The following is a 27,949-nucleotide window of genomic DNA, read 5'->3' on the forward strand; positions in this document are numbered from 1 at the left end:
AATGCTGTCAGTGTGGCAAGAAGGGATGCGTTGAGCATGCCTCTATAAACAAAAAGTAGCAGTGAATCAGAAAGGCAAACCAGAGAAAAAGGAATCTACTGTCTGGAGTAACAAGAGGAAAGATCTGCATGTCACAGAGCAGGAACCATACCAAGTCTGAAGAAGAACGACCCATCCATATCTTGTCAGTGACAGGGGGTTCACAGGGTTACTGGATAACACCGCTGCTGGAAGGCCAACCAATATGCATGGAACTGGATACAGGGGCAGCAGTTTTTCTGGTCCCAGATGCTGTGTATAAGGAGAAGCTTAAACATCTTCCCTTGATGACTGAAAAAATTTCTCTGAAAATATATACAAGGGAATCTTTACCTATTTCAAAATGCATTTTATACAGACCCACACAACTGACTTGTGAGTAAAGTTATTGCTCATGGAATAAAAGGGACAATAGCAAAATGGAGGCAAAATTGGCTGAAAAATAGGAAGCAGAGACTAATGGTCAATGGATATTTTTCGGGCTGGAGGAAGGTTTGTAATGGAGTTCCCCAGGGGTCATTAGGACCCTCACTTTTCCTGATATACATTAATGATCTAGATCTTGGTGTGCAGGGGACAATTTCAAAGTTTGCGGATGATATGAAGCTTGGGAGTGTTGTGAACTGTGAGGAGGATGGCTTGGAACTTCAAGAGGACATAGACAAGTTGGTGGAGCGGGCAGATAGGTGGCAGATGAAGTTCAATGTGGAGAAGTGTGAGGTGATGCATTTTGGTAGAAAGAACATGGACAGACAATATAAAATAAGGGGTGAAATTTTGAAGGGGGTACAGGAGCAGAAAGACCTGGGCATATATGTGCATAGATCATTGAAGGTGGCAGGACAGATGGAGAGAGCAGTTAATAAAGCATATAGTATCCTGGGCTTTATTAATGGGGCATAGAGCACAAGAGCAAGGAGGTTATGCTGAATTTATATAAGACACTTGTTAGACCGCAGCTAGAGTATTGTGTACAGTTCTGAGTGCCATATTATAGGAAGGATGTGAACACATTGGAGAAAGTGCAGAAGAGGTTTACTAGAATGGTTCCAGGGATGAGAAACTTCAGTTACAAGGATAGATTGGAGAAGTGGGGATGTTCGCCTTGGAGAGAAGAAGGCTAGGAGAAGATTTGATAGAGATGTTCAAAATCAGGAGGGGACTGGACAAAGTAGATAGGGAGAAGCTGTTCCCGCACATAAAAGGAGCAAGAATGAGAGGACACAGGTTTGCAAAAGAAGCAAATGCGATGTGAGAAAAAACTTTTTCACATAACAAGTGGGTTTGTGTCTGGAATGCAACTGTCTAGAAATGTGGTGGAGGCAGGTTCAATCGAGGCATTCAAGAGGGCATTAGGTGATTATCTGAATAGAAACAATGTGCAGGGGCATGAGTAAAAGGCAGGGTAATGGCACTAAGTTATAAAGCTCATTTGGAGAGCCGGCCCATACATGATGGGCTGAATAGCCTCCTTCTGTGCCGTTAAAATTCTGTGAGCATTGAGGAAACCAATGTTGGGCCAACTGCATTTTGAAGACTATGTAACAGTTTGCATGAAAGAGATTGCAAGAAGCTACTTCTGGTGGCCTGGCCTGGACCAAGACATTGAAGCCAAGGCAAGACCTTGTTCTTCATGTCAGAGTGTGAGAAACATGCCTCAATTGGCATGCCTCTACCCATGGCAGCACATCCACGTCAATTTTGCTGGACCATTTGAAGGAACAATGTTTATGGTGGTTGTGGATGCTCATTCCAAATGGTCAGAAGTTTCAGTGAAATCCTCTCCTACACCTGAAAGTACAATTCAAAGGCTAAGAAAAATGTTCAGTCATTATGGGTTACCAGAACAACTTGTGACTGACAATGGACCTCAGTTTGTCTCGCAGGAGTTTGAGAATTTTTAGAGAAGTAACGGAATTCATCACACTACTTCAGTACCACTACCACCCATCCACCAATGGATTAGCTGAGAGATTTGTTCAAACCATGAAACATGATTTAAGTTCAGCACAAGGATATTCCTCCATTCAAAAGCATCTGGACACATTTCTGCTGACATTCCGAAACATGCCACAGGCTACGACTAAAGTATCTCCAGCATTCCTACTAATGGGATGACAACAGTGCACTTGCTTTGATCTGCTGAGACCAACAAAAACATAACAAGTTTTGCAAGATCAACAGCACAACCAGTTGGAGAGAAGAGCACAAAGATCAAAGCCAGGAATTTTCTGTTTGGGACAAGAAGCTCTAGCTCATAATTATGCTTCTGGAGCTAAATGGGTTTCTGCTACAGTGATTGCTCAGACAGGACCTGTTTCATACACAGTCCAAGCTATGAATGATCTCACCTGGCAGAGACATGTTGACCAACTGTTGCCAAGTCTAAGGATACACCTCTTATGGAAGGATCATCTCCAAGTCAAGGAATGCCGACTCCAGTTTCACCTCCTCAGTCTAGCTCGACTGAAGTTGAAGCCGTCTCACCTTCATCTGCATTAGGCACAACTTCAGATTCCGCTACAAGTCCTAAATTACCATCAGTCTCTGATGAACATTACCCTGGAAAAGCACCAGAAATCCACCACAACCCACAATGGGAGAGAAGACTCCCTGAGCATCTGAATTTATAAAGCCAGAAACTTGAGATGGGTTCAGCAGAAATAGAGGCATTCTACCCTCTTTCCATAGTTCAGAAAATATTTTGTTAAACTGACATTTCCAATAAGGGGGGAGGAATACGTTATGTATTGAATATCTTGTTTAGCTTGCCACACTTTGCAAGCCAGTGCATTATGAGATCACAGGATCCATGTTGATTTGTTAGTTCTGTTACTGCAGTAAACAAAAGCTGCAACGTTTAATCACACCCACGCATCTGTAAGTATTCATTAGTCTTTAAAAGGTTATTGGCCGTACCAATATTGAAACCTAACAGTAAGAAGTCACTTGTGGGAATAGTTTTAATGCCTCCTAACAGTAGCTACACTGTAGGACAAAATATACAGAAAGAAATAATGGGGGGCTTGTAAGAAAGGTACTGCAATAATCATGAATAATTTACATGTGTTTTGGATGAATCAGATTAGCAAAGGTATCCTAGAAGATTAGTTCATAGAGTGTTTTGGGGACAATTTCTTAGAGCAGCACATTCCAAAGCCAACAAGAGAGCAAGCTATTCTAGGTCTGGTAATGTGCGATGAGACAGGATTAATTAATTGCCTCATTTTAAATCAGCAGTAGCAGTGATTATAGCATAATTGAATTTCACATTCAGTTTGACAGAGAGAAGATTGGGTCTAGTGTTTTAAACTTAAATAAAGGCAATTACAAGGGTATGAAGACAAAGCTAGCTAAAGTGAACTAGGAAATTAGGGTAAGGGGTAGGTCAGTAGAGATGCAGCGGCAGACATTTAGGAACTATTTTATGACACTCAGCAAACGTATATTATAGTGAGAAAGAAAGACTATGGCTAACTATGGAAGGTAAAGATAGTATCAAATTGAAAGAAAAAGTATACAATTGTGTGAAGATCAGTTGCAGGTCATTGGACAGAATTTAAAAACGAGCAATGAATGACTAAAAGAATAAGGAGGGAGAAATTAGAGTGTGAGAGAAAGCTGGCTAGAAATATAAAAACATATAGTAAGAGTGTCTGCAAGTATTTAAAAAATAAAAGAATAACTAAAGTGAGTGTTGGCCCTCTAGAGGGAGTTAATAATGGGAAATAAAAAAATGGGGGAAGCGTTGACCAAATAGTTAGTATTTGTCTTCACTGTAGAAGACACAAATAATATCCCGCAAATACTTGTAAATCAAGAAGTGGGAGGAACTCAAAACAATAGTTACCAGGAAAGGGTACTGAGAAAACTATCAGAACTAAAGGCTGACAAGTTCACAGGACCTGATGCCCTGCATCCTTGGGCCTTAAAAGAAGTGACTGCTGATAATTTTGCCCTTGATTCTGGAAATATCCCATCAGATTAGAAAATGGAAAGAAAGCAGGAAACTGTAGGCCAGTTAGCTAACACCTGTCATAAGGAAAATGCTAGAATCTATTATTAAGGAGGTTATAGCAATAAAATCTTAATGCAATCAGGCAGAATCAACATGGTTTTGTGAAAGGGAAGTCATGTTTGATCAATGTATTAGAGTTCACTGAGGAAGTAACAAGCAATAGGGAACCTGTAGATGTAGCATACTTGGATTTCCAAAAGGCATTTGATAAGAGCTACATCAAAGGTTACCACACAAAATAAGAGCTCATGGTATAGGGGATAACATATTGGCATAGATAGAGGATTGGTTAGCTAACAGGAAGCAGAGAGTAGGGATAAATGTGTCATTTTCAGATGGGCAAACTGTAACTTCTGGAATGCCACAGGGATCAGCATTGGGGCATCAGCTATACACAATCTAGATTAATGACTTTGATGAAGGGACCGATTGTATGGTTGTTAACTTTGCTGATGACACAAAGATTGGTAGGAGAGTAAGTTGTCAAGAGTACATAGAGTCAACAAAGGGATTTAGATAGGTTAAATGTGTGGGCAAATGCTTGGCAGATGGAGAATAATGTGGGAAAATTTGAACTTGTTAACTTTGGCAGAAAGAATAGAAAAGCAGCATATTGTTTGAATGGAGACCTCTGCGGTACACAGGGATCTGGGTGTCCTGGTACACAAAAGCAGTGTGCAATAGACAGAGCTAAGTGATCCCACAAACAATCAGATCTAAGCTCTGCAGCCCTGCCACATCCAGTTGTGAATGGTGGTGGACAATTAAGCAGCTAAGTAGAGGAGGAGGCTTCACAAACATTCCTCATTCTCAATGATGGGGGAGCCCAGCGTATCAGCGTAAAAGACAAGGCTGAATCATTTGCAAAAATCTTCAGCCATAAGTGCCGATTGGATGATCCTTCTTGGCTGCCTCTTAAGGTCCCTAGCATCACAGATTCCAGTCTTCAACCAATTTGATTCATTCCATGTGATATCAAAAAACGGCTGAAGCCACTGGATACTGCAAAGGCTATAGGCCCTGACAACATTCTGGCAATGGTACTTTAGACTTGTGCTCCAGAATTAGCCATGCCACTAACAAAGCTGTTCCAGTACAGCTACAGCACTGTCCAGGTATATCCTGTCCGCAAAAAGCAGGACAAATCCAACCCAGCCAATTACCACCCCATCAGCCTACTCTCAATCATTAGCAAAGTGATGAAAGGTGTTGTTGACAGTACTATCAAGCAGCACTTACTCAGCAATAACCTGCTCACTGATTCTCAGTTTGGGTTCCGCAAGGGCCACATGGGTCCTGACCTCATTACAGCTTTGGTCCAAGAATGGACAAAAGAACCGAACTCCAAAGGAGAGATGGCAGTCACTGCCCTTGACACCAAGGCAGCATTTGACTGAGTGTGGCATAAGGAGCTCTAGCAAAACTGGAGTCAATGGAAATCGGGGGGAAAATTCTCCACTGATTGGAGTCATACCAAGCACAAAGGAGGATAGTTGTGGTTGTTGGATGTCAATCATCTCTGACCTAGGATAACCTGCAGGAATTCCGCAGGGTAGTGTCCTAGACCCAACCATCTTCAGCTGCTTCATCAATGATCTTCCTTCCATCATCAAGTCAGAGGTGGGGATGTTCGCTGATGATTGCAGAATGTTCAGCACCATTCGCGACTCCTCAGATACTGAAACAGTCTGTGCCTTTATGCAGTAAGACCTGGGCAACATTCAAGCTTGGGCTGATAAGTGGCTAGTAACATTTGTGCCACACAAATGCCAGGCAATAACCATAATCTCCAACAAGAGAGAATCTAACTATCTCCTCTTGACATTTAAATGCATTCTCATCACTCAATCCCCCACTATCAACATCCTGTGGTTACCATTGACTGGCAACTGAATTGGATTAGCCATATAAATACAGTAACACTCAAGAGCAGGCCAGAGACTGGGAATTCTGCGGAAAGTAACTCACCTCTTGACTCCCCAAAGCCTGTACAGCATCTACAAGGCACAAGCCAGGAGTGTGATAGAATACTCTCCTCTTGCCTGGATGAGTGCAGCTCCAACAACACTCAAGAAGTTCAACACTATCCAGGAGAAAGCAGCCCGCTTAATTAGCACCCAATCAACCATCATCAATATCCACCCGCCCCACATTGGCAGCAGTGTGTACCATTGACAAGATGTACTGCAGCAACTCACCAGGCTCCTTCAACAGCACCTTCAAAACCTGCAAACTCTATCACCTGGAAGGACAAAGGCAGCAGATGCATGGGAATACCACCATCTGCAAGTTCCTCTCCAAGCCATGCACCATTCTGACGTGGAACTTTATCACCATTCCTTCATTGTCATTGGATCAAAATCCTGGAACTCCCTCCATAACGTACTCTAGGTGTACCTACATCACATGGACTGCAGCAGTTCAAAAAGGCAGCTCACTACCGCCATCTCAATGCAATTAGGGATGGGCAATATAAATGCTGGCCTAACCAGTGACACCCATGCCCCATGAAAGAATTTTTAAAAAATAGGGTCCAGGTAGAAGGCTATCCATAAACCTTCCCATCCTTAACATAACCAGGGTAGAGGTGGTAGGGTGGTTGGGTCCCCATCCTGCACCCTCCCACCTGATTAAATGTCCCATACCTCCAAACTCATCGCCGGGAGGCACACTAAATTATGCCCAAGGTTCTGGTGGGAAAATTGTTCCCTGAACACCCTGTGCAGAAATGTCTCCCTGCTGAGAGTCCTTCTGTCTTTCCTCCTCACTCTTCTAACACCTTGTCATGCTCTTCATGATCTCTATTTATTATCCAAGTAATACAATATTCCAAGGAGAATTCCAACTAGTGCATCCATTCCTGAGAGCAATTGGTTTATGCACAAGCCTCAAAATTGCCAAAAACTCATTCAACACCTGTTATGCTATGCCATGGAGATTTTTGCAACATGAAGCAACTACAAAAAGTACCACTTATAGAATCATAGCTATAGTCAGAAGATATCAACTCTCAACTAATCTGTATGTAGTTGATAATCCATTAAACTAGAATTGCAGAGGGTATCCATCCAGTTGCTTGATGCATGTTCAGTTGTGCCAGGGTAAGAGAGGGTATTAGCTGGATCTTTGAGCTTGAAAATGGCCTTACAGATTCACATCAACATTGCACACTGGCGTAATGAAATGCTTCTCTGCATCCTTCTGGTGATTGTTCACTGCAAGCACACTAATGCCGTTAACAATATTATGTTCGGTGCAATTCACCCTATAAATATGCGTTGGCACCACGGATGCTCATTTGGAGCTTTAAGGGCACTTGTGGCACCCCAAAATAGGTGCTAATGAGCACAATTTTTCACCAAAAGGCTCAAGCCCCTGTGAATATTGTTTTAATTTACCGTTAGGAGAATCACAAAAGTGGCTGGGTTATGTTTGACCTTCACTCAGCACTTTTCTCCATCCTTCCCCACCCAGACAACAAGCGATAAGTTTGAACACTTAGTGTGAAATGGAATTGCTGGAAAGAAACTTTGTCCTATGTGGAAAATTGCATTTGAGTTCAAATACATTGTGCCATGGTACTGCTATGAACCTGTCTGTTGTTGGTCTCTGGAACTATTTTGATTCATTCTTATTAATTGCAGTACAAAGATGGAAAAAAATTAAAGCCAAAGCCAAATTATAACAGTGTGGACCTCTCGGAGGTAGAGTGGGAAGACACAGATGAAATTGTGAGTCGTTTTGTCCTTTTATTTATTTTTTACTTTGTTCCACCTCTGTAACGCTATTTGTCTTTGCTCCTTCCCTCAGCTTATCAGCTGATGAAACCCTCAATATTGCTTTTGTTACCTTCAAAGTTTATTATTGCAATTTTCTTCCTGTTGGTCTGCCATATTCCACTCTTCAAATAAGCTCATCCAAAACTCTGCTGCTTGTATTCTAACCCACACTGTGTCCTATTCACCCAGCAACCCTGTGCTTGCTGGCCCACAATGGCTCACCAATGCTTCAAATTTAAATTCTCATACTTATGTTCCAATGCCTCAATGATCTTCCCCAATCTCTATAACCTCGTCCAGTGTGACAGTCTTCCAAGAACTCTGCGCCTTCCAACTTCAGGCTCTTCTGCAGCCCCCACTGTCTTCTCTGTGGCAGCCATATTTTCAGCTATCTATGTCCCTAAGCTCTGGATTTCATTCTTTAAGCCTTTCTATTTCACCATCATTTTCTCCTCATTTAAGATCCTCCTTAAAATTTACCTCTTCAACCAAACAGCCAGCTATCTGCCGTAATATTTATTTATTTGACGCTGTTGATTTGTTTCTAATTATACTCCTGTGAAGTGCCTTGGGGTGTTTAAGGGTGCTGTATAAATGCAAGTTATTTTAAATAACTTTTTTGATTAAGTGTTATAGGAGCAAAAAATACACCAAGAAAATCAACAGGCTGCCAATGGTTATATTTAAACCTCACCCTTGCCACTGCCATAAGCATAGAGGTCTCACTGGATTCTTAATACGCTTCCATTTTCAGGACACTGCTGTTGTGAGTCCAAGTCAGTTTCTGAGCTTATGCACTGAATTTCCTAACCCTCAAATCTCACTGCACACTTCGATGCATTTTCACTATCATTTTTATTCTTCAAAATAACATTTCCAAATATCAGACCCAAAAGGGCAGTCTACTCATGTTCAGTGTCACGTTATCTTGCCTGCACAAAATTGACATGATTATATCATCAGACATTTAAGTGGCCACTGATGGTCCTACCCCAGGATCAAGAACCCTGGGGACAGAGATCTGCCCCTCCCCCCGAGATCTGCTGACTGAACAGAGGCCAGCTGCTTTCTTACTCACCAGCGTCACCCGGGAGGCCACCCATAAAATGGGTTGTGGCTTCACTCCCCCCAACAATGCAGCCCTATACTGGAAGGCTTCGGGAACCAGGTACGCTGTACATTTCTCAACAGGCACGGAAGAGCGGGTGAGAAATGTTCAGCCCCTGAACTGGGTAAGTAAAAAGGAGTGAAGTGTCAATCCAAATGTGATTGCCATTCCTCAGACATTCTGGCCCAGATGCCCTTTCATCAGAACTCAACAGAAGAAGCTGCCTGTCTGTTCTCTTGAGGGCTGCAATTCCATGAGTGCCATAACAACATGTGCATGCCAGCACAGAGGGAGAGTAAACTGAAACCTTTAGCCTGTTGTCTGTTTTCCACTGATGTTTGCAAGCTCTAGGTTTTGCAATGGGGCTGTGGTGGGGGTGCAGGAAGCTGTGCTGTTCCAAGTTGCAAGACTGCATTCATCTTGTTTGTGCCACCTTCACCCTTCCAACCCTCCCCGCCAATGGTGAAAGTTCATCAACCTGCAATATACCTCCATTTCTCGCCTGACATTTGCTGCCTGATGTGCTGAGTATTTCCAGCATTTTCTGTTTTGCTTCAGATGTAAAGCATCCCCAGGATTTTGCTTTTGTTTTAGGATTTAGTGCACCTTTGTAGCAAGTACATACCTCTTTGGGCAACGAGGTTGTTTTTGCATCTTCCAGAGTCAGAAATGTCAGCATTATTAGTCACTGTGCAGTCCATTTAAGAATCAAATAGATGCGATTCTATTCACAAAATATTCACAGAAGCATGCATCTTCAACGCTTTTCTCATGAATATTTGGAAACAGCAGATTGGTGCTCTGTTGTTTGCAGAGATTGCAGTATTCTCTCAAGTCTAGCATAACATTTGCTGTGTATTTCTGTGGCCTTCATGAATCACAAGAGATTCCAGCTAGCACCGTAAAATAATTTTACTTAGGGCACTCCTTCCACTCTGAGGTAATGCTATTTAAAACCACACAAACCACTCACAACAGGCAAATTTTATATAAACTGCATTACAACCATTCCTTGTGTAATATTTACAGGTTGGCTCTGTATTACACTCTGCAAGTATTACACTTGACCAAGTTTTTTTTCCCATGTGTAGCTCAGAACAGCTATGGTGAACGGTGAGACTGGGACAATTTCAATGAATGTGAAAGTACCAGTTGATGAAGGGGTAAGATATTTGTCATGTTCTATGTGTGTTATACTCAATGCTTTTCACCTTTTAGAAACAATAATTAGTGCACTTCTGTTCACCAGATAAGGTTTAGTTTATGCTTTATTTTGTTCATTTCTGTCAATCTGCCCTGGCAGTTCACAATTCCATACAAGGATATTTCAGAACATACATTAATTAAGGGTGAATTATTTCTCTCCCAACTCGCGGGTAAGTGCAAGCCTTGTCCTTACCCAACCACAGCACAGCTGAGATTAAAAGATCATCTTGTGAGGAAAATGAGGTACAAACCTATCATCAACTGCTAATGATCTCATGCACTGAAGGCCCAGACCTGGATATTCAATCCCTGCATATCTGAAAATCAGTGCAAAAGGGGCAAGTTTGGGAAGAAATTGACTCTAGTTGGCACTCCACTTAGTGTGCAAACTATGTAGTGAGCATGGGTACTCCACTACATCAAAACTAGCAGCATAACAATATGGATTATTGCAAATGAATAATGGTCAAGGTATTACCATTGAATTCTTCAGTGAAGTGGATTGCACACTTAGCTTTTCCATCTTGGTCAAGCCAGTAAACTTCTTTCTTTATTGTATTGCTGATCATGGGGCTTGTGGCGGTGGCACCTACTAGCTTCAGCTACCTTCCTCTGCCATGCCCTCAGCATGGCACTAGATGGTCCTTTCTCCCTGTACCAAACAATCCTGCCTTTTTTTCCTTCATCTCTCCCAACAAAAGATTCACTCCAATGACAGGAAATTGGACATTGTTCTTCCTGCAGATCTCTTTGCAGTTGCATGTTCTTCTTGTCTATTGGTTGTCTATTGGATTTGCACACATGTCTCCTTCAAGCTACTATAGGACTGTAAATACTGTAGTAGCACATCAGTTACTGGTCCTAATGCTGTGAAATTCTGTTATTAATAATTAGCAGTTGCAGCAAGCTATGCAAGCATAATTTCAATATTATCTAAAATGTGGTTCAATCAAGAGCTAAAGGGTTAAAATCCAATTTCTTATCCCTTTTCTTATCCCACGATGGATTATTATCACTGACATGACAACTTTTAACACACTCCATCTTTTTTATGTTTATGTACTTTTTTCCTGAACCTTTCTGATCCCTTGGATCACATATCATTTATGGCTGGCAGGCCATCTTAATGTCTTGCTCTCAGACCTCTACTAATGTTTTTCTGTAACTGCCAAGTTGGTGAGGCAGCCTCTTCATTTAGTTTCCCACCCCTTTGCCCACTTTATGATTTAGCAACCCCAGCTATGATTGTGAACTACAGACACACACTGGCTATCACTTTATCAGGCACCAGGACTAGAAACTGCTTCAGTATTCTGCCGTTTAGTAATTTATGCTTAGAATCAAGAATAATTGACTGCCACCATAGTGATTGCAGCAGAATAGAGCTTTCTAATATCCTCAGGTATCCAAAGTTTTTTTCCACCTTTAGGGATATGTTAATGGTATCATGTTAATATATGAGCTGTCTCCCTGCTGTTTGATAGTGGAGCTTTAGGAGCTTAAAAATTGATGCTATAACAGAGCAATTGCTGGAGATGGATTATCAGTAGAGGTTGAGACAACTGGCTCTTAGTTACAGAGGGTATCTTCTAACATTTGTGACATTGTGTGGGGTATGAAGTAACTGTCACCAAATTGTAACTGAATCAGCTGATTGATTTTGATATTTGGTTGGGATTGGTAGAAGTTACTTTGACATGCAATGCATGAGAAGGGATCATTACATTAAATTACCTATTTATACAGGTCTGTTGCTGGTACTCTGCAGTCATCAATCTCAATGTCATTCAATGTCCTTGAATGAGGCAGTCAAGTGCAATTATAAATTGTAAGAGCAGAATCCAGCATCCAAGCAGTGTGAATGAAAAAGGACAGGATTGTGGGTCTGGGCCTGGGCCTGGAATGGTTTGACTGTTAATCCATTATCCATTTGTTGCTTTGGATCTTACAACACCATACCAGCATATGCAGAATAGATTTTTTTTATAATCAGCTGTGTATCTGGAAACTCATCACCATGTTTAATAGCGCCTAACTGGAGCTGCTAAGGAATCTACACTTACAAATGTTTTCCTAACCCAGTATGGAGTGTACATTCTCTCCCACAGGGATGAACATCATTTACCTAAATCTGGAGTGACAGTGTATTCAGAGTACCACTGAAATTTACCTGGCCAAAATTGTGAAAATTGCTGTTCTTGGTTGATCTGAGGAGAGTCACTCACAGAGTGTGGGACTGGAGTCATGTGTAGGTCAATCTAGGTAGGATGGCTGGTTCTCTTCCCTGAAGACACTGGTGAACTAGGTGGGTTTAACAACAATTGACTGCTTTCATTTCCATTTTCTTGTGCATGTGTACAAATTAGCACATTGATTAAATTAAATTTCACAATCGTCCATGGTAGGATTGAACTCACAACCAGTAGATTCCCAATCCAGTACCATAGCCACTTTAGCTATTGCTGCCTAGAATACCCCAGTGTTGGCATATCAGGTTAGTGCAGTTCCAAAGTCCCATTGCATGTGCATGGAAAGTTGGTGTTACTTCAATGCCAAAATGACACCATTTACCTCAACTGCAAGGAGGATTGTCACTAGTTGGTTAACAGAACATGTGCAAGTTGTGGTCAGGATTGACAGGACTTATTTCACCAGAGTGTGTGATGTTGTTGCTTTAGTTGCAAACATCACTGATTTTTTACATTAGCTAGGCAAGGATAAGGGGATCACATTGTTGACACACACGTCAAGGTACCTGCATATTGTGAATGCTGTTATGCAAAACTTTCTGTATATGTTACCATGTATAATATGAATGTGTACCTTCAGTTCTCTGCTACAATATTTAATTAGTACTGATTTTGAATCTTTTTTTTGTTTTTGCACTTGCAGAAACGTGTCTTGTTTCTAACCAATGACTATTTCTACACTCACATCGATGACACGCCTTTCAGGTGACATTCTTCTTCCCCCTTTATGTTTGTGTTAATTTCTAGAAAAGGTAACTTATGATAACAAAGTACACACACTAGGTAATCTGTGGAAAATAATATTTATTCATTTGGGTGAACCAATCTGAAGTAAAGAATAAACGAGGAAGTTACTTGCACTGTATCTCTGTCCTGGCATCGCTAACATATTTTCAGTTTATAAATAAAGTTGCATTTTTAGCATAAACTGGCTAAAGTAATGAAAATAATCACTGACTAAGGTGGTGAGCCATTGAGGCACTATTTTAAGAAGACATAGTGATGTCTTTCCCACTTTTCAGTACTGCTGCAAACCCCATACTCCTGACCTGTTGAACTGACATAGATGATCTACTCCTGGCAGGTGTCTTTTCATCAAGAGGGAACTCACTGGGGAAAATTGTATCAGTGCAGCAATGGGAACACCTGAAGAGGTGGTAAGCCAGGTTACTGGGTCAAAAAAGTCCCAAAGATATCAAACCAAATGTTTATTAATGGCCTCAGCCTAAACCAAGAGGTAGGCGATTGGGTTGAAATGGCGGGAGAGAAGCTCTCTATATGCTGTGTCCCTCCATTTAAAAAATTCAAGGCCCTTACCACTAGTGCCATCTTTCACCAGTGAGCTTTGGTTTTCAACAATTGGGATCTGGAAAGAAAACTGTGAAGCCTGGCCCCATATTCTGAATGTCAATTATCTGCAGCGGGTAAGAGCTGGCTGATAGTTGTCAAAGGGAAACGGGAGGGTGGGGTAGTGGTGGGAGGGGCAATGAGGAGGGAATTGGATCTTGGGGTAAGGAGGTGATGGGAAGTCTCTAATCAAGTCTTTCTTGCTGCCCTGTCCTTTCATTCTCTCCTGATATAAGGAACTTCTGCACAATTAAGGCCTAATGCCAGTCCAGCTTTATTGAAGGTTGCTCAAAATCAACATTTTATCACACTGAGAAAAGAAATGAGGTCAGTAAGATGGGAATACCCCACTGCCTCATTTCCATGGTTATAGGCACATACCCAGAATGGCTTCTGCAAGGAATGCTCAGAATCCCAAGGCAACGTCAAAGACAGAGAGTTCATAAGTATATCAGCATTTGCAAAGTAATAAGTAATTTGTTTTAGGCAGCTGAAATTCTGATGTGTAGAAGCCCATCGCTGTGCTTAAGAGTCTATAACTAAAGCTACTAAAAAATTTATCCCTGTGGAAGCTGTTTGCCTACAGAGTGTACATTCTTTCCCAAAGGAGCACAGATTGTGGGCATAGACTTTGTGATGAGTTTCTGCCCTTTTTTTCTGCATAGCTCCTGGTAACTGTGTATTCTACTAAACTCATCTATTTCCACCATGCCTTCAATTCCCTTTGCCATGAGCTCTGAAATTCCTTCCCTGCACCTCTGATCCTCTCTACCTCACTTTCCTCCTTTAAGACAGTCCTTAAAATCTATCTCTTTGACTAAGCTCTGGTCATCTGACCCAAAATCTCCTTAAGTGGCTTACTGTCACATTTTGTCTTATAATGCTCCTGTGAAGCACCTTGGACATTTCGTTGCATTAAAGGCACCGCATAAATACAAATTATGGTTGTTGTTGTTGTTGTCCAGGCACCAGAATGAGGAGAAGCAAAAAGCTACCAATGCTGGAAATCTGAAAGAAAGGCTGGTTGATTTGAAATGTTCCTTGCCGAGCAGCCTGCCTGCTGTTGCCCATTTGCTACCTGGAAGAACAGCTGATATCAACCCCAGAGAATGCTAACAGGGTGGACAGTATTTGTGGAGCAAACAGAAACGTTGATGTTTGCATTAGGCCCCTTATCAACGCAGAATTTGTTTTCTCCACAGATGCTGAGTTTCCAGCTTTCTCTATTGTCACTCCTCCTCCTTCAGTTACCATGCCCTAAGAGGGATTGGTCCATGATTATGCTTGGCAAAGTACTGTGGATCACCAGGAAACTGTCCTGCCATCAAGCATATTGGTAGGATTTATAGACTGGTAATCAACCTGTTTAGCCACATTAGGAACATACTTTCCATGACCATCAAGTCCTGAAGAGGGACTTGAATCTAGAGCTTCTGTCCCTGAAGTGGGGATGCTACCACTACACCACAAGACCGTTTTCACTACAAAGTGAACTAGCAGACTTTTGCAGCCAGTGATTTATTTTAAGGTATCTTCTGCATACCCTGAGTACAAACAGAAACATATACAGCTCATAATAAAGGTATTGATAGATTTGGTTGAATATTTATATCTATATTTATACAATCATTTTTATAATTTAATTCTTTTCTTTTCAGTCTGTGTATTGTTCTTACGAGAGGACATGGTGAATCTCTATTTGTTGGAAATATATCTGTGGAAGAAGGTGGGAATGTACTGCTTGATTATAGTGAATTAACATTAGATCTTGCACCATTAGCATTCAGAGACCTATAACAGATGTCATGATCCTGAAAAACAGTACATTGAATAAATAACTCAATGCTGTATTCAGCACAGTAAAGTGAGCTCTTATAATGTTTATTTACGTATGGAATATGAAAAACATGGGATGAATGGTACCGACTTATGAGATTGATTTCAGTAAATTTGGCTACTCTCTCTGCCTCCCACATCTGAATGCAGTGGCTAGACAAATTTGAGACATATGGAGATGAAGGCCTACATTAATGATGCATCCATACCAAAGAGCTGAACTTACCACAAAGCCTTGCTATCGTGCCCAGAGAGATAGAAAGGTCTGCAAAATTTTCCACAACGTTCCTCCTACACTGAGGAGATGGGCGTCACAAAATCATGACTTATCCTTACCTAGTTTAGTCTGCAGCACCTCGAGGTGTGGTTGTTGCCATGCACAAGCAACTACCTGGGGCCATAGGTGAAAGTTGTGTAAGCAGAATGGAACAAAGATTAGGGACTACCTTAGGTGCAGGTGGTAGATAATGGAAGCTTTCACCCCATCAGTCAGGGCTGGAGCTGAACTCAGCTAGGTGGAATGAAAAGGTGGTGTTCCAAATGCCTAATTCCATCGGTTTTGATAGTTTGTTATGTTGTATGACAGATGCTGTTTATTTAATAGGAAGAATATTTTAAGTGTTCTTTCTCAACAAATTGGTAAGTCTTTTGAAGTCAATAAGATATAGAACCCGGGACTCTAGCCCTGAGATTGAATGTCTATGAATGCCTATGAAACATTGCTGTCATCCTTTCCATTAAATGTCCTTCATGCTACATATGTCTTTCTTGCAACCCTGATGGTAGTCACCTTCAAAAGTGGCATAGACACAGAATATGACTTGTTCACTACAATTGCAGGAGTGACCTACTGCAGTTCACAAGTTCATTCCATTTGAGGAGTGATTTCTGCAACTAAGAAGACAGCAGTTCCCAAAGCAGGCCAGGAATAGGGAAACAGGCTTTTATGGCAAATAAACTTGCTGCAAAATCTATCGATGATACACTTGCAAGCACTGACATATAAGCCGACAAGCATCTGCGGCACTATGCAACTTACCCAAGGCAGCGCTATTAAGCATACCAAGTTCCTGACTTTACATGCATGGCAGAGAGAGGATTGATTGGTGGATCCCTTCCAGCTGTTCATCTGGCATCTCACTAGCACCAGCACCATCAACCCCTGGAGATTTATGTAGTAAGTTAGAAGACAGCATACTGGTGATATACAAAGTACAAGTGAACAAGAGCAGTTGAGAGTGTAGTGGAAGAACCAGGAAGCATATTAGCAGAGAGCTAAATCCCATCTTTCCCTGAGAACAGGCAGATATGCTGGTCGATTTCCAAGCTTGAGGTCATCATAACCACTAGCGGAAGTGCCTAGGAGCTTTCAAAACATCTCAGATTGGGTTGAGAATTCTATATCCCACAAAAGTATGCAGCTCAAGAGCCATCTGCATTGTAGTCTCTCACAGCAGAGGCCATTATGCCAATTTTTGCATCCAAACTGAATGCTTAGACTGATGCTTTATAGGCCTTGTTGCCTCATCCTAGGTCAGCTTATTTGAATTGAGACAGATGTTAATAGGGACTTTAGAACAATATCATTGTTCTTCTCACCTGCTAAACCAATGCCAATCTTTCCGCAATTCAGTGTTTGAATCATGGTTATCCTCTTTTAACATCTTTCTCTGTTGTCCAGCTCATTAGAGCTGTTATTGTTCAGTTCCTTTCATATCCACCCAATGCCCCCAAAGAAACAAAGCCAGAGCATCTTCAGCAATAGTTTCTCTTCTTACTCTCATACTATTATTTTCAGAGTCCTCCAAAGATCTATCCTTGGCTCCTTCCTCTTTCTCATTGATTCATTACCTTTTGATGAATCAGCTGCAGACATGGAGCATGGAACATTGTATCAGCTTCCACGTGTTCGCTGACCTCATAATCTTTCTTAACCCCTCCAACTGTTGTCAAACTGCTTTTTGATATCCAGTCATGGATGAGCAGCACTTTTAACTTGATAAGCATCGGGAAGACCAAAACTATTGCCTTCCTTACCCCAAAAAACACCTTACACTTACCATCAGTTCAGTTCCCCTCCTCAATTACTGTAATAGGTTGAACCAGACTATCATAATATCAACATGCTATTTGACTGTGAACTGAGCTTGTGACGCCATATCCTTTCCATCGCATAGACAATATAAATTAGATCATGTGTGGATGTCATATCCTGCAATAGATTTACTCTGTGTCAGGAAGAATTGCCTGCTCTACTCAATGGGCATTTTAGTGTTTCTCACACATGGTGGAACCTTGGGCAGCAGAATCTAAATGGAACCAGGTTCCATTCCAAATTGCAGCCTCCCACCCCCACTCCCCAATCAGAGATCTGACCATTTCCCATCCTCTTGTCCTCGAAAATTTGGCCCCTAAATCACTAAATTAATTTAAAAAAAACTTCTACCAATTTGACCTAATGCAATTTTTACTTAATCTGGGAGCAAATTATTTCTTTGTCACTGGTGAATTGATTTTAGCTTTTGTTGCAATACCAGCTCCTATTTTCAGCATCTAGGATACAACATCGCCTTAGTGCTCCTTTTCTTGTTCATCATTTGTCTTTCTGTTTCTTTTGGCTAAGATCCTGTAATCATGTACCTGCTCTAAAACATTTCTTGCCCTTCTAGAGTTAGCTGTTGTGACCATTGTTTGACTGTTTCATTAGTTGAACTGAAGTCTTACATCTTTCTGAAGGCTCTTTCTTAATCTTTCAAATAATCTGTGCTTATTTTTGATAATGTCAAATTTCTAAATGGATCACTTAATCTTTCTCCATTTCTGTTCCCTCACCTTCTTCAAATAAACTAGCTACCTACATTATTTTATTGAAACCATTGAGCTAGCTCTTGTATATTTTTCGCTCAAGTTCATCTTGTTTTTCCGAATTGATCTTCTCTGAATTTCTGAAGGTCTGTTTCTTGTCAAAATGATAAATGTTATTTTATAGTTTAGTGGGGCAGGCAAGGGCTGAACACTTCCACTATAAGTCTAGCTGGAGTACAGTGTATGATCAGGGAATTGGGCTGGGAATTAGGCCAAGTTTTGAGTATCCCAAGTCTTGACCTTTCGTACAGTTACCAGGAGACTCTATTTGGAGTTTCCATCTACTCCAAAGAAGGCTATCAGCAGCAGATGGGTGTATGGTGAAGGGAAGACATCAGTTCCCATTAGTCTACCTGTAATCTTTGATTTGGTGTAGTTTATAACGTCTACATAATTATGACTCTGTACTCTCAATTGTCCCCCTATAAAGTTGGGAGTATGGTCCTTTTAAAAAAAAATAACATGGAGTAATTTTGAATCACTAATTAATTTTTATTTTAAATTTCAGGGTTGCATGACATAGTCCAGCCTGACTTGACAATTGCAAATGAATGGTAAGATGATATTGACTACATGGTGTAAGACCCAGCATGAGGCTTCAGCCAAGCAGGCTGCCATTCCATTGTTTATTTGTGATCGGTACACATGTTCTCAGTAGAAAAAGAAAGAGAGATTTGCATTTATAGAGCATCTTTCAGAAGCTCGGAATTTCCTGAAACATTTGATTGTAATGTAGGTAATACAGCAGCCAATTTACACACAAGGACCCATATAATGCAATATGATAATGGTCAGATCAATATTTTTTAAGTGTTGATTGAGGGGAAAATATTGATCAGGACACCAGGGAGAATGTTCCTTTTCTTCAAAATAATGCCATGGGATCTTTTACATCGACCCTGAGAGAGGAGTCAGGGCCATAATCTAATGGTTCGTTGGAAAAGTAGTACTTCCAGCAGTACAGGACTCCCTTAGTGGAATGTCAATGATCAAGTCCCTAGCGTGACTTGAAATCACAACATTCTGTCTGAGAGGTGATAATGTTATCAACTGTGCTAATTGGTTGAAATATTAAGCTATTTAATTAATTGCTTAATTAACTTGGGGTTTAATATCTTGCAGACAATAATTCAAAGTAGCTTTTGGTGCACTTTTATTCAGTAATAAAAAAGTAACATTATCTGAACAGTCTGGATAGCCTTATAGATCCAACAGCAAAGAAATGGTGGTGTAGTGGCAATGTTGCTGAAGTAGTAATCCAGAGGCCCATGGGGGCTTGGGTTCAAATCTCACCATGGCAGCTAGTGGAATTTAAGTTCAATTAATAAAATCTGGAATATAAAGCTTGTCAGAAATAGTGACCATGAGACTATCATTGATTTGTCATAAATGCCCATCTGGTTCACTAATGCCCCTTTAGGGATCCTCACCCTGGCCTACATGTGACTCCAGATCCATAGCAAAGTGACTGACTCTTAACTTCCTGCTGCAATAGCTTAGCAGGGCAATTAGGGCTGGACAACAAATGCTGGCCTTGCCAATAATGCCCAAATCCCATGGCAGAATAAATAAAAAAACAGCACTGGCCTCATAATCCAGGTCTTGCGTTTGATGGGATTGTTGTAAAATCTTTCATGTCTGAGATTAGGGGAGAGGAAAACATTCCTGAGAACAGACCTGAGCCATGAGCAAATTGGCACAAAGTCACTAAGATCAGAGATCATGGCTCAAAGATTGGTGAGGGAGAAGTGGGCATACATAAAAATGCAACAGCAAATAAGGTTGGAAAAATGGTAAAAAGGGAAATCTAATGACTCTTATATGCATATGCACTATATACGTAAGAAGATATATGAGCTGGTGCCACAAAATTAGGTATGGTCTGATAGCCATTACAGAGACATGGTTGTAAGTGGACAAAGCTGGTGTTATGACCAAGTAAGAAGCGGCAAAGTAGCCCTCTCTATTCAACCTGCTCAGTTGGTTAAAACAAAGGTTTAAGTTTCTTTTTCACAAGATCAGAATGTATTTAACTATTTAAGCTGTGAGCAATAAGGAGCCAATAAAACAAGGCCTCCATGAGTTAAAGAAAGAGCAAATTTATTAATTACTAAACCTGAGAAAAATAATAAAAATGCGATGTCAAACATTTGGCCCTTGTGCAGCCATTAGGGTCCACACACACACACACACACACACACACACACACACAGACACAGACACACATACATATAGGTATCAGAAAGCAGGGGAGTTGGAGTCCCTTACTTCTGGCAAAAGATAAAAGAATATATGGTTAAGTGTTCTTTGTTTGTCCTTGAGGCATAGATTTTAAATGGTATGGCTGATTTAGGTTAGCTGGTTTCTTGGATATGGTCAGATGGAAAGGATTTTGCAATTATTATGAGATCTCCCTTCGCTGGTAGGTTTCCGGTAGAGTTAGCTTCTCAAACCAGGTGACACTCAAATTCCAAAATGGAGGGAGAGTAGCCCTCAGCTTGTTTCCTTTGCTGCAGACTTTCTTGACGCCACCTCTGTCACTTGCAACCTCTCTCTAGTGGTTGGCAACAATGCCTTGAAATACTTCACCTATTGTGTATTTCAGAGTTTTGAGTGTGTCTGTCTGTGGCAGCCATTGTTTCAATATCCAGTACTTTGCATTTTTAATGTCACTTACTTAGACAATTATGAGTTTTGATGGATGTCTGGATTATAGAAAATTTTTCTCTCTTCATGCTCCCCTAAGGTTTCTCACCTTCATCTTGGAATGTGGCCTTGCATTTTTAAGCAGTTTGCTGTGTTTCAGTTCAAATTACAAATTTCCAGTCAGTTGAAAGTTGAAAAGTCATATTTTCAAAATTAAAGGGGCATAGCCTTGTAACACTGGGAACTGAACATTCAAGGGTATTTGACATTTTGGAAAGAGAAGCAGGAAGGAAAAGGAGGTGGGGTATCTCTGTGAATGGATCAGTATAGTAGTGAGAAATGATCCTTGCTTGGAAGATCAAGATACGATGATTTTGAGTTAAAATAAGTCATAGCAAGGGAATTAAATGACTCCTGTGTGTAGTCGACAGGCCCCTTAAAAGTAATAGGCAGAGCATAAGTCAAGGAACAATGGGGGCTTGTAAGGAAGTTAATGCAATAATCACGGATTACTTTAATCTTCACATAGATTGAAAACATCAAATTGGCAATGGTAGCTTTCAGGTTGAGTTTATAGAGTTTATTCGGGACAGTTTCTTAGAAAAATACATTGCAGAACCAGCCCAAGTCACAGCATGGGCTTTGAACCATGACTTTCTAATCAAAGGCATGAATGCTACCAATGTATCATGGCTAATTATAGCATGTTATATTCAATACTGCCCAGCATTTAAAACAACTAGTTATAATAGAATTATTATTTTATATATCCATTTCTTGGTGAGATGTTGTATTTGAAGTTATCTGATGCTGTAATATATTTTTGGGACCTGACAGATTTAAAATCTCATACTTTAGTGAAAATTGTAGCTGTAACTGATGGGGTCTTTGCTTAACCATTCCTGGCAGGATTTATTGTGTAACCGACATTGATCCAGCCCATCGCAAACTATCGCAAAAAGAGGCTGTAATTCGTTACCTTTCTGGAGAGGATCCAGATCTAGAATGTGAGTACAATATTATCTGTAACTTGAACCTATTTATTTACAGAGTGCGACTTGACAGGTTGAGCAACTGGAAGTTTGGTGAGTGAGGGAGTTTGGTGAGTGAGGGAGTTCAGTGAAGAGGGAAAGGAGGTGCTTCTTTCTCTACCTTTTTCAGCCTCCAGTATTTAGTTCTTACTTTGATTCAGGGAAGAAGCTGATTGGTGAGTAATGGGTAAGTTCTTGTACTTATTCTACTTATAATAAATAGTTTTCAAAGCTAAGGTATGACAGGGCAGCTCGATTATTGGAATGTGCATTCTGTGCCATGTGGGAAGTCATGGACACACCATGTGTCCTAGACAAATGTAAGTCTTGGACACACAATTCCACCAACTGCAGAACTTGAGTTCCAGATTTTGGAACTTGAGCAGTGGCTGGAGTCACTGTGGTGCATCTACAAGACTGAGAATGATGTGGATAGTATGTTTAGGTATGTGGTTACACTGCAGGTTAGGAGCAAGCAGGCAGTCTAAAAGAACCAGACAGGTAGTGCAGGGGTCCCCTGAGTCAATCTCTCTCACTAACTGGTTTTCCCCTTTGGATACTGGTTTCAGCATTGGATCCTCAGAGGAGTACAGCAAGAGCCAAAGCCATGGCACCACAGGTGGCTCAGCTGCACAGGAGACAAGAAAGAAAAGTGGAAGAGCAATAGTGATAGGAGACTCATTAGTTAGGGGAACAGACAAGTGTTTATGTCGCTGTAGACATGACTCCAGGATGGTATGTTGCCTCCCTCATGCCAGGATCAAGAATGTCACAGAGCAGCTGCAAGACCTTCTTCTGGAGGAGGGTGATTTTTTTTTAAGAGCCAGTGGTCATGATCCATATTGGTACCAGCAAGGTAGCTAAGAAGAGGGATGAGGTCCTGAAAGTAGATTTTAGGGAGTTAGCAAAGAAATTAAAAAGCAGGACCTCAAAAGCAGTAATCTCAGGATTACTCCCAGTGCCACATGCTAGTGGGCACAGGAATAGCAGGATTGAGTCATTAGACATGTGGCTGGAGAATTGATGTAGGAGGGAGGGCATCAGATTTCTGAGGCATCGGGACCAGCTCTGTGGCAGGTTGGGCCTCTACAAGAGGTTGCACCTTAGCAGGACCGGGACTAACATCCTCACAGGGAGATTAGCTAGAGCTGTTGGAGAGGGTTTAAACTAGGTTAGCTGTGGGATGGGAACCTGATAGGGAGCTCAGATTAGAGGGAAGCAAAGCTGGTAACAGAAAGTAGAAAAGTAGTAAGCAAAATTAGAAGGCAGACAAAGTCAAGGCAAGCAATAAGTAAGATCAGAATGCAGAATAATGTTAAAAAGACAAAGTTAAGTGCACTCTATCTGAATGCACGCAGCTTTCACAACAAGATAGATGACTTAGAGGTGCAACTAGAGGTAAATTGGTATGATTTAATTGCCATTACAGAGACATGGTTACAGGGTGACCGAGACTGGGCTAATCAAGGATATTCATCATTTAGGAAGTATAGAGAGAAAGGAAAAGGATGTGGGATTTTTTCATTCATTTATGGCATGTGGGCATTGCTGGCTAGGCCAGCTTTTATTGCCTATCACAAATTGCCCTTGAGAAGGTGGTGATGAGCTGCCTTCTGGAACTGCTACAGTCCCTGTGGTATAGGTACAACCACAGTGCTGTTAGGGAGAAAGTTCCAGCATTTTGACCCAGCAACAGTGGAGGAACAGTGATATATTTCCAAGTCAGGATGGTGAATGGCTTGGAGGGGAACTTCCAGGTGGTGGTGTTCCCATGCATCTACTGCCCTTGTCCTTCTAGATGGTAACGGTCGTGGGTTTGGAAGTGCTGTCTTAAGGAGCTCTGGTGAGTTTCTGCAATGCATCTTGTAGATGGTACACACTGCTGCCACTGTGTGTAGAGTGAATGTTTGTGGAAGGGGTGCCAATCAAGTGGGCTGCTTTGTCCTGGATGGTGTGCTATTCACCACATGATTCCTAGGCCCTGACCTGCTCTTGTAGCCACAGTATTTATATGGATAGTCCAGTTCAGTTTCTGGTCAATGATAATCCCCAGGATGTTGGTAGTGGGGGATTCAGCTGTGGTAATACCATTGAATGCCAAGGGGTGATGGTTAGATTATTTTGTGCTGGCGATCGTCATTACCTGGCACTTGTTTGGCACGAATGTTACTTGCCACTTGTCACCCCAAGCCCGCATATTGTCCATGTCTTGCTGCATTTGGACATGGACTGCTTCAGTATCTGAGGAATCACAAGTGGTGCTGAACATTATGCAATCACAGCAAACATCCCCACTTCTGACCTTATGTTGGAAGGAAGGTCACTGATGGAGCAGCTGAAGATGATGGGTGGAGGACACTATGAGGAACTCCTGTAGTGATGTCCTGGAACTGAGATGATTGACTTCAAACAACCACAATGATCTTCCTTTGTGCTAAGTATGACTCCAACCAGCAGAGAGTTTTCTCCCTGATTCCCATTGACTCCAGTTTTTCTAGGGCTCCTTGATGGCACATCCAGTCAACTGTTGCCTTGATGTCAAGGGCAGACACTCTCACCTCACCTCTGGAGTTCTGCTCTTTTGTCCATGTTTGAGCCAAGGCTGTAATGAGGTCAGAAGCTGAGTGATCCTGGTGGAACTCAAACTGAGCGTCAGTGAGCAGCTTATTGCTAAGCAAGCGCTGCTTGATAGCACTGTCGATGACCCCTTCCCTCAATTTACTGATGATCGCGAGTAGAGTAGGCTGATGGGCCAGTAACTGGCCGAGTTAGATTTGACCTTCTTTTAGTGCGCAGGAGATACCTGGGCAAATTTTCACGTTTTCGGGTAGCATGTTGTAGATGCTCTGGAACAGTTTGGCTAGGGGTGCAGCAAGTTCTGGAGCACAAGTCTTCAACACTGTTGCCAGGATATTGTCAGGGCCCTTAGCCTTTGCAATATCTAGTGCCTTCAGCCATTTCTTGATATCATGTGGAGTGATTCAAATTGACTGAAGACTGGTATCTATGATGCTGGGGACCTCCGGAGGAGGCCGAGTTGGATCATCCACTCAGCACTTCTGACCGAAGATTGTTGCGAATGCTTCAGCTTTATCTTTTGCACTGATGTGCTGGGCTCCCCCATCATTGAGGCTAGGGATATTTGTGGAGCCTCCTCCTCCAGTGAGTTGTTTAATTGACCATCACCATTCACAACTGGGGGTGGCAGAACTGTGGAGCTTAGATCTGATCCATTGGTTGTGGAATCACTTAGCTTTTTCTATCACTTGTTGCTTATGCTGTTTCGTATGCAAGAAGTCCTGTATTGTAGCTCCACCGGGTTGACGCTTCATTTTTAGGTATGCCTGATACTGTTTATGCACTCTTCATTGAACCTGGGTTGATCCGCTGGCTTGGTGGTAATGGTAGAGTGGGGGAAATGTCAGGCCATGAGGTTACAAGTTATGGTTGAGTACAATTCTGAAGCTGCTGCTGCTGAGTCATGCACCTCATGGATGCCCAGTTTTGAGTTGCTTGATCTGTTTGAAATCTATCCAATTTAGCACAGTGGTCAAACATGATGGAGGTTGTCCTCAACGTGAAGAGGGGACTTTATCTCCATAAGGACCATGTGGTCATCACTCCTACCAATACTGTCATGGACAGATGAATCAGTGGCAGGGAAGTTGGTGAGGATAAGGCCAAGTATGTTTTTCCCTCTTGTTGGTTCCTTTACACCCACTGACCCAGTCTAGCAGGCATGTGCTTTAGGACTCGGCCATTTTGATCTGTGGTGGTCTACTCTTGGTGGTGGATATTGAAGTCATCCACCGAGAGTATATTCTGCACCCTTGCCACCCTCAGTGCTTCCTCCAAGTGGTGTTCAACATTGAGGAGCACTGATTCATCAGCTGAGGGTGCGCGGTAATGGTAAGCAGCAGGAGGCTCCCTTGCCCATGTTTGACCTGATGCCATGAGACTTCATGGAGTCTGGAGTCGATGTTGAGGACTCCCAGTGCAACCAGCTCCCAACCATATACCACTGTGCTGCCACCTCTGCTAGAATTGTCCTGCCGGTGGGACAGAACATACTGAGGGATGGTGATAATCTTTTAAATCTGAGGGATGGTGATGATGGTGTCTGTTCATAACGGATGAGATCAATACATTGATGAGAGAGGATATTAGATCAAAGGATCAAGATATAGAAGTTTGGGTGGAGCTAAGAACCAGCAAGGGGCAGCAAACATTATGGGAGCTTCTATAGGACACCGAACTATAGTGGTAATGTTGGCATGGTATAAATCAAGAAATCTGAGCTGCATATAACATGGGTAAAACACTAAAAATGGATGACTACAATTTATATATAGACTGGGTAAACCTAATTAGCACTAATGCAGTGGAGGATGAATTCTTGGAGTGTTTAGCAATGGATTTCTAGAGCAGTACATTGAAGAACCGACTAGGGATTGGGCTATTTTAGATTTAGTATTATATAATGAGAAAGGGCTAAATAAAAACTTTGCTGTAAAGCAGCCTTCAGGAAATAGTGAAATAAAATGATAGCATTTTACATTAAACTTGAAAGTGATATAGTTCATTCTTAAACAAGGATCTTAAATCTAAACAAAGTAAACTATGAAGGTACAAGGGGCAAATTGGCTATGGTGGATTGGGAAAATACATTAAAAGATTTGTCAGTAGACAGGCAATGACTAGTATGTAAAGAAGTATCATGTGGTCTACAACAACTATACATTCCTCTAAGACACAAAAGCCCAACAGGAAAGGTGAATCAAATGTGGGTAACAAAAGAAGTTAAAGATTGCATTAGATCAAAAGAAGTGGCTTATAAGGTTGCCAAAAAATTTGGTAAGCCTGAGGATTGGGAACAATTTAGAATCTAGCTTGGGGGATCAAGAAACTGATAAAGCAAGGGGAAAGAGATTATGAATGAAAGCTAGTGAAAAATATAAAAGTGGATTGTAAAAGCTTCCTTAGGTATGTGAAAAGGAAAAGATTACAAATGTGGTTCCATTCCAGGTGAAGACAGGGAATTGAAAATGGAGAGGGGAAGAAGAAAATTAACAATTATTTTGTGTCTGTCTTCACGGAAGAAGATACAGAAAATCTCCCAGAAATACGAGGGAACCAAGGAACTAGTGAAAATGAGGAACTGAAAGAAATTAGTATTAATAAAAAGGTTGTACTCAAAAATTAATTGGATTGAAGTTTGATAAATCCCTGGACCTGATGAACTACATCCCAGGGTGTTGAAGGTGTGGCTATAGAGATCGTGGATGCATTGATGGTTATCTTTCAAAACTCTATATATTCTGGAAGTGTTCCTGCAGGCTGGAAAGTAGCAAATATAACCCCACTATTTAAGAAGGGGTGAGAGAGAAAACAGAGAACTATCATTAGTTTGACATCAGTGGTAGGGAAAATGTTTGAATCTATTATAAAGGATGTGATAACTAGACACTCAGAAAATAATGATTTGATTGGGCAGAGTCAACATGGATTTATAAAAGGGAAATCATGTTTGACAAACCTGTTGGAGTTTTATGAGGATGTCACTTGCAGCATAGGTAAAAGAGAACCAGTGGATGTGGTGTATTTGGATTTTCAGAAGCCTTTTTATGGTATCACACAGGAGGTTAGTTGACAAAATTAGAGCACATGGGATTGGGGGTCATATACTGATATGGATTGAGAATTGGTTAACAGACAGAAAACAGAGAGTAGGAATAAACGGGTCATTCTCAGGATGGCAGGCTGTTACTAGTGGGGTATCGCAAGGATTAGTGCTGGGGCCACAGCTGTTCACAATCTATATAAAT

General features: G+C 41.4%; 1 protein-coding gene across 1 annotated transcript in view; it reads left to right on the top strand.

Annotated features, from left to right (window-relative positions):
- Window positions 1-27,949, top strand: part of cacna2d4a (calcium channel, voltage-dependent, alpha 2/delta subunit 4a) — a 709,103-nt gene that overhangs the window by 295,178 nt on the left and 385,976 nt on the right. Inside the window, exons 20-25 of the mRNA XM_041215640.1 lie at window positions 7,702-7,788; window positions 10,036-10,107; window positions 13,043-13,104; window positions 15,405-15,472; window positions 18,956-19,001; window positions 22,003-22,100. Coding sequence (XP_041071574.1) covers window positions 7,702-7,788; window positions 10,036-10,107; window positions 13,043-13,104; window positions 15,405-15,472; window positions 18,956-19,001; window positions 22,003-22,100 — 433 coding nt within the window. The remainder of the gene's footprint in view (window positions 1-7,701; window positions 7,789-10,035; window positions 10,108-13,042; window positions 13,105-15,404; window positions 15,473-18,955; window positions 19,002-22,002; window positions 22,101-27,949) is intronic.

The sequence above is a fragment of the Carcharodon carcharias genome, chromosome 21, assembly GCF_017639515.1.
Source record: "Carcharodon carcharias isolate sCarCar2 chromosome 21, sCarCar2.pri, whole genome shotgun sequence".
NCBI classification, from domain to species: Eukaryota; Metazoa; Chordata; class Chondrichthyes; order Lamniformes; family Lamnidae; genus Carcharodon; species Carcharodon carcharias.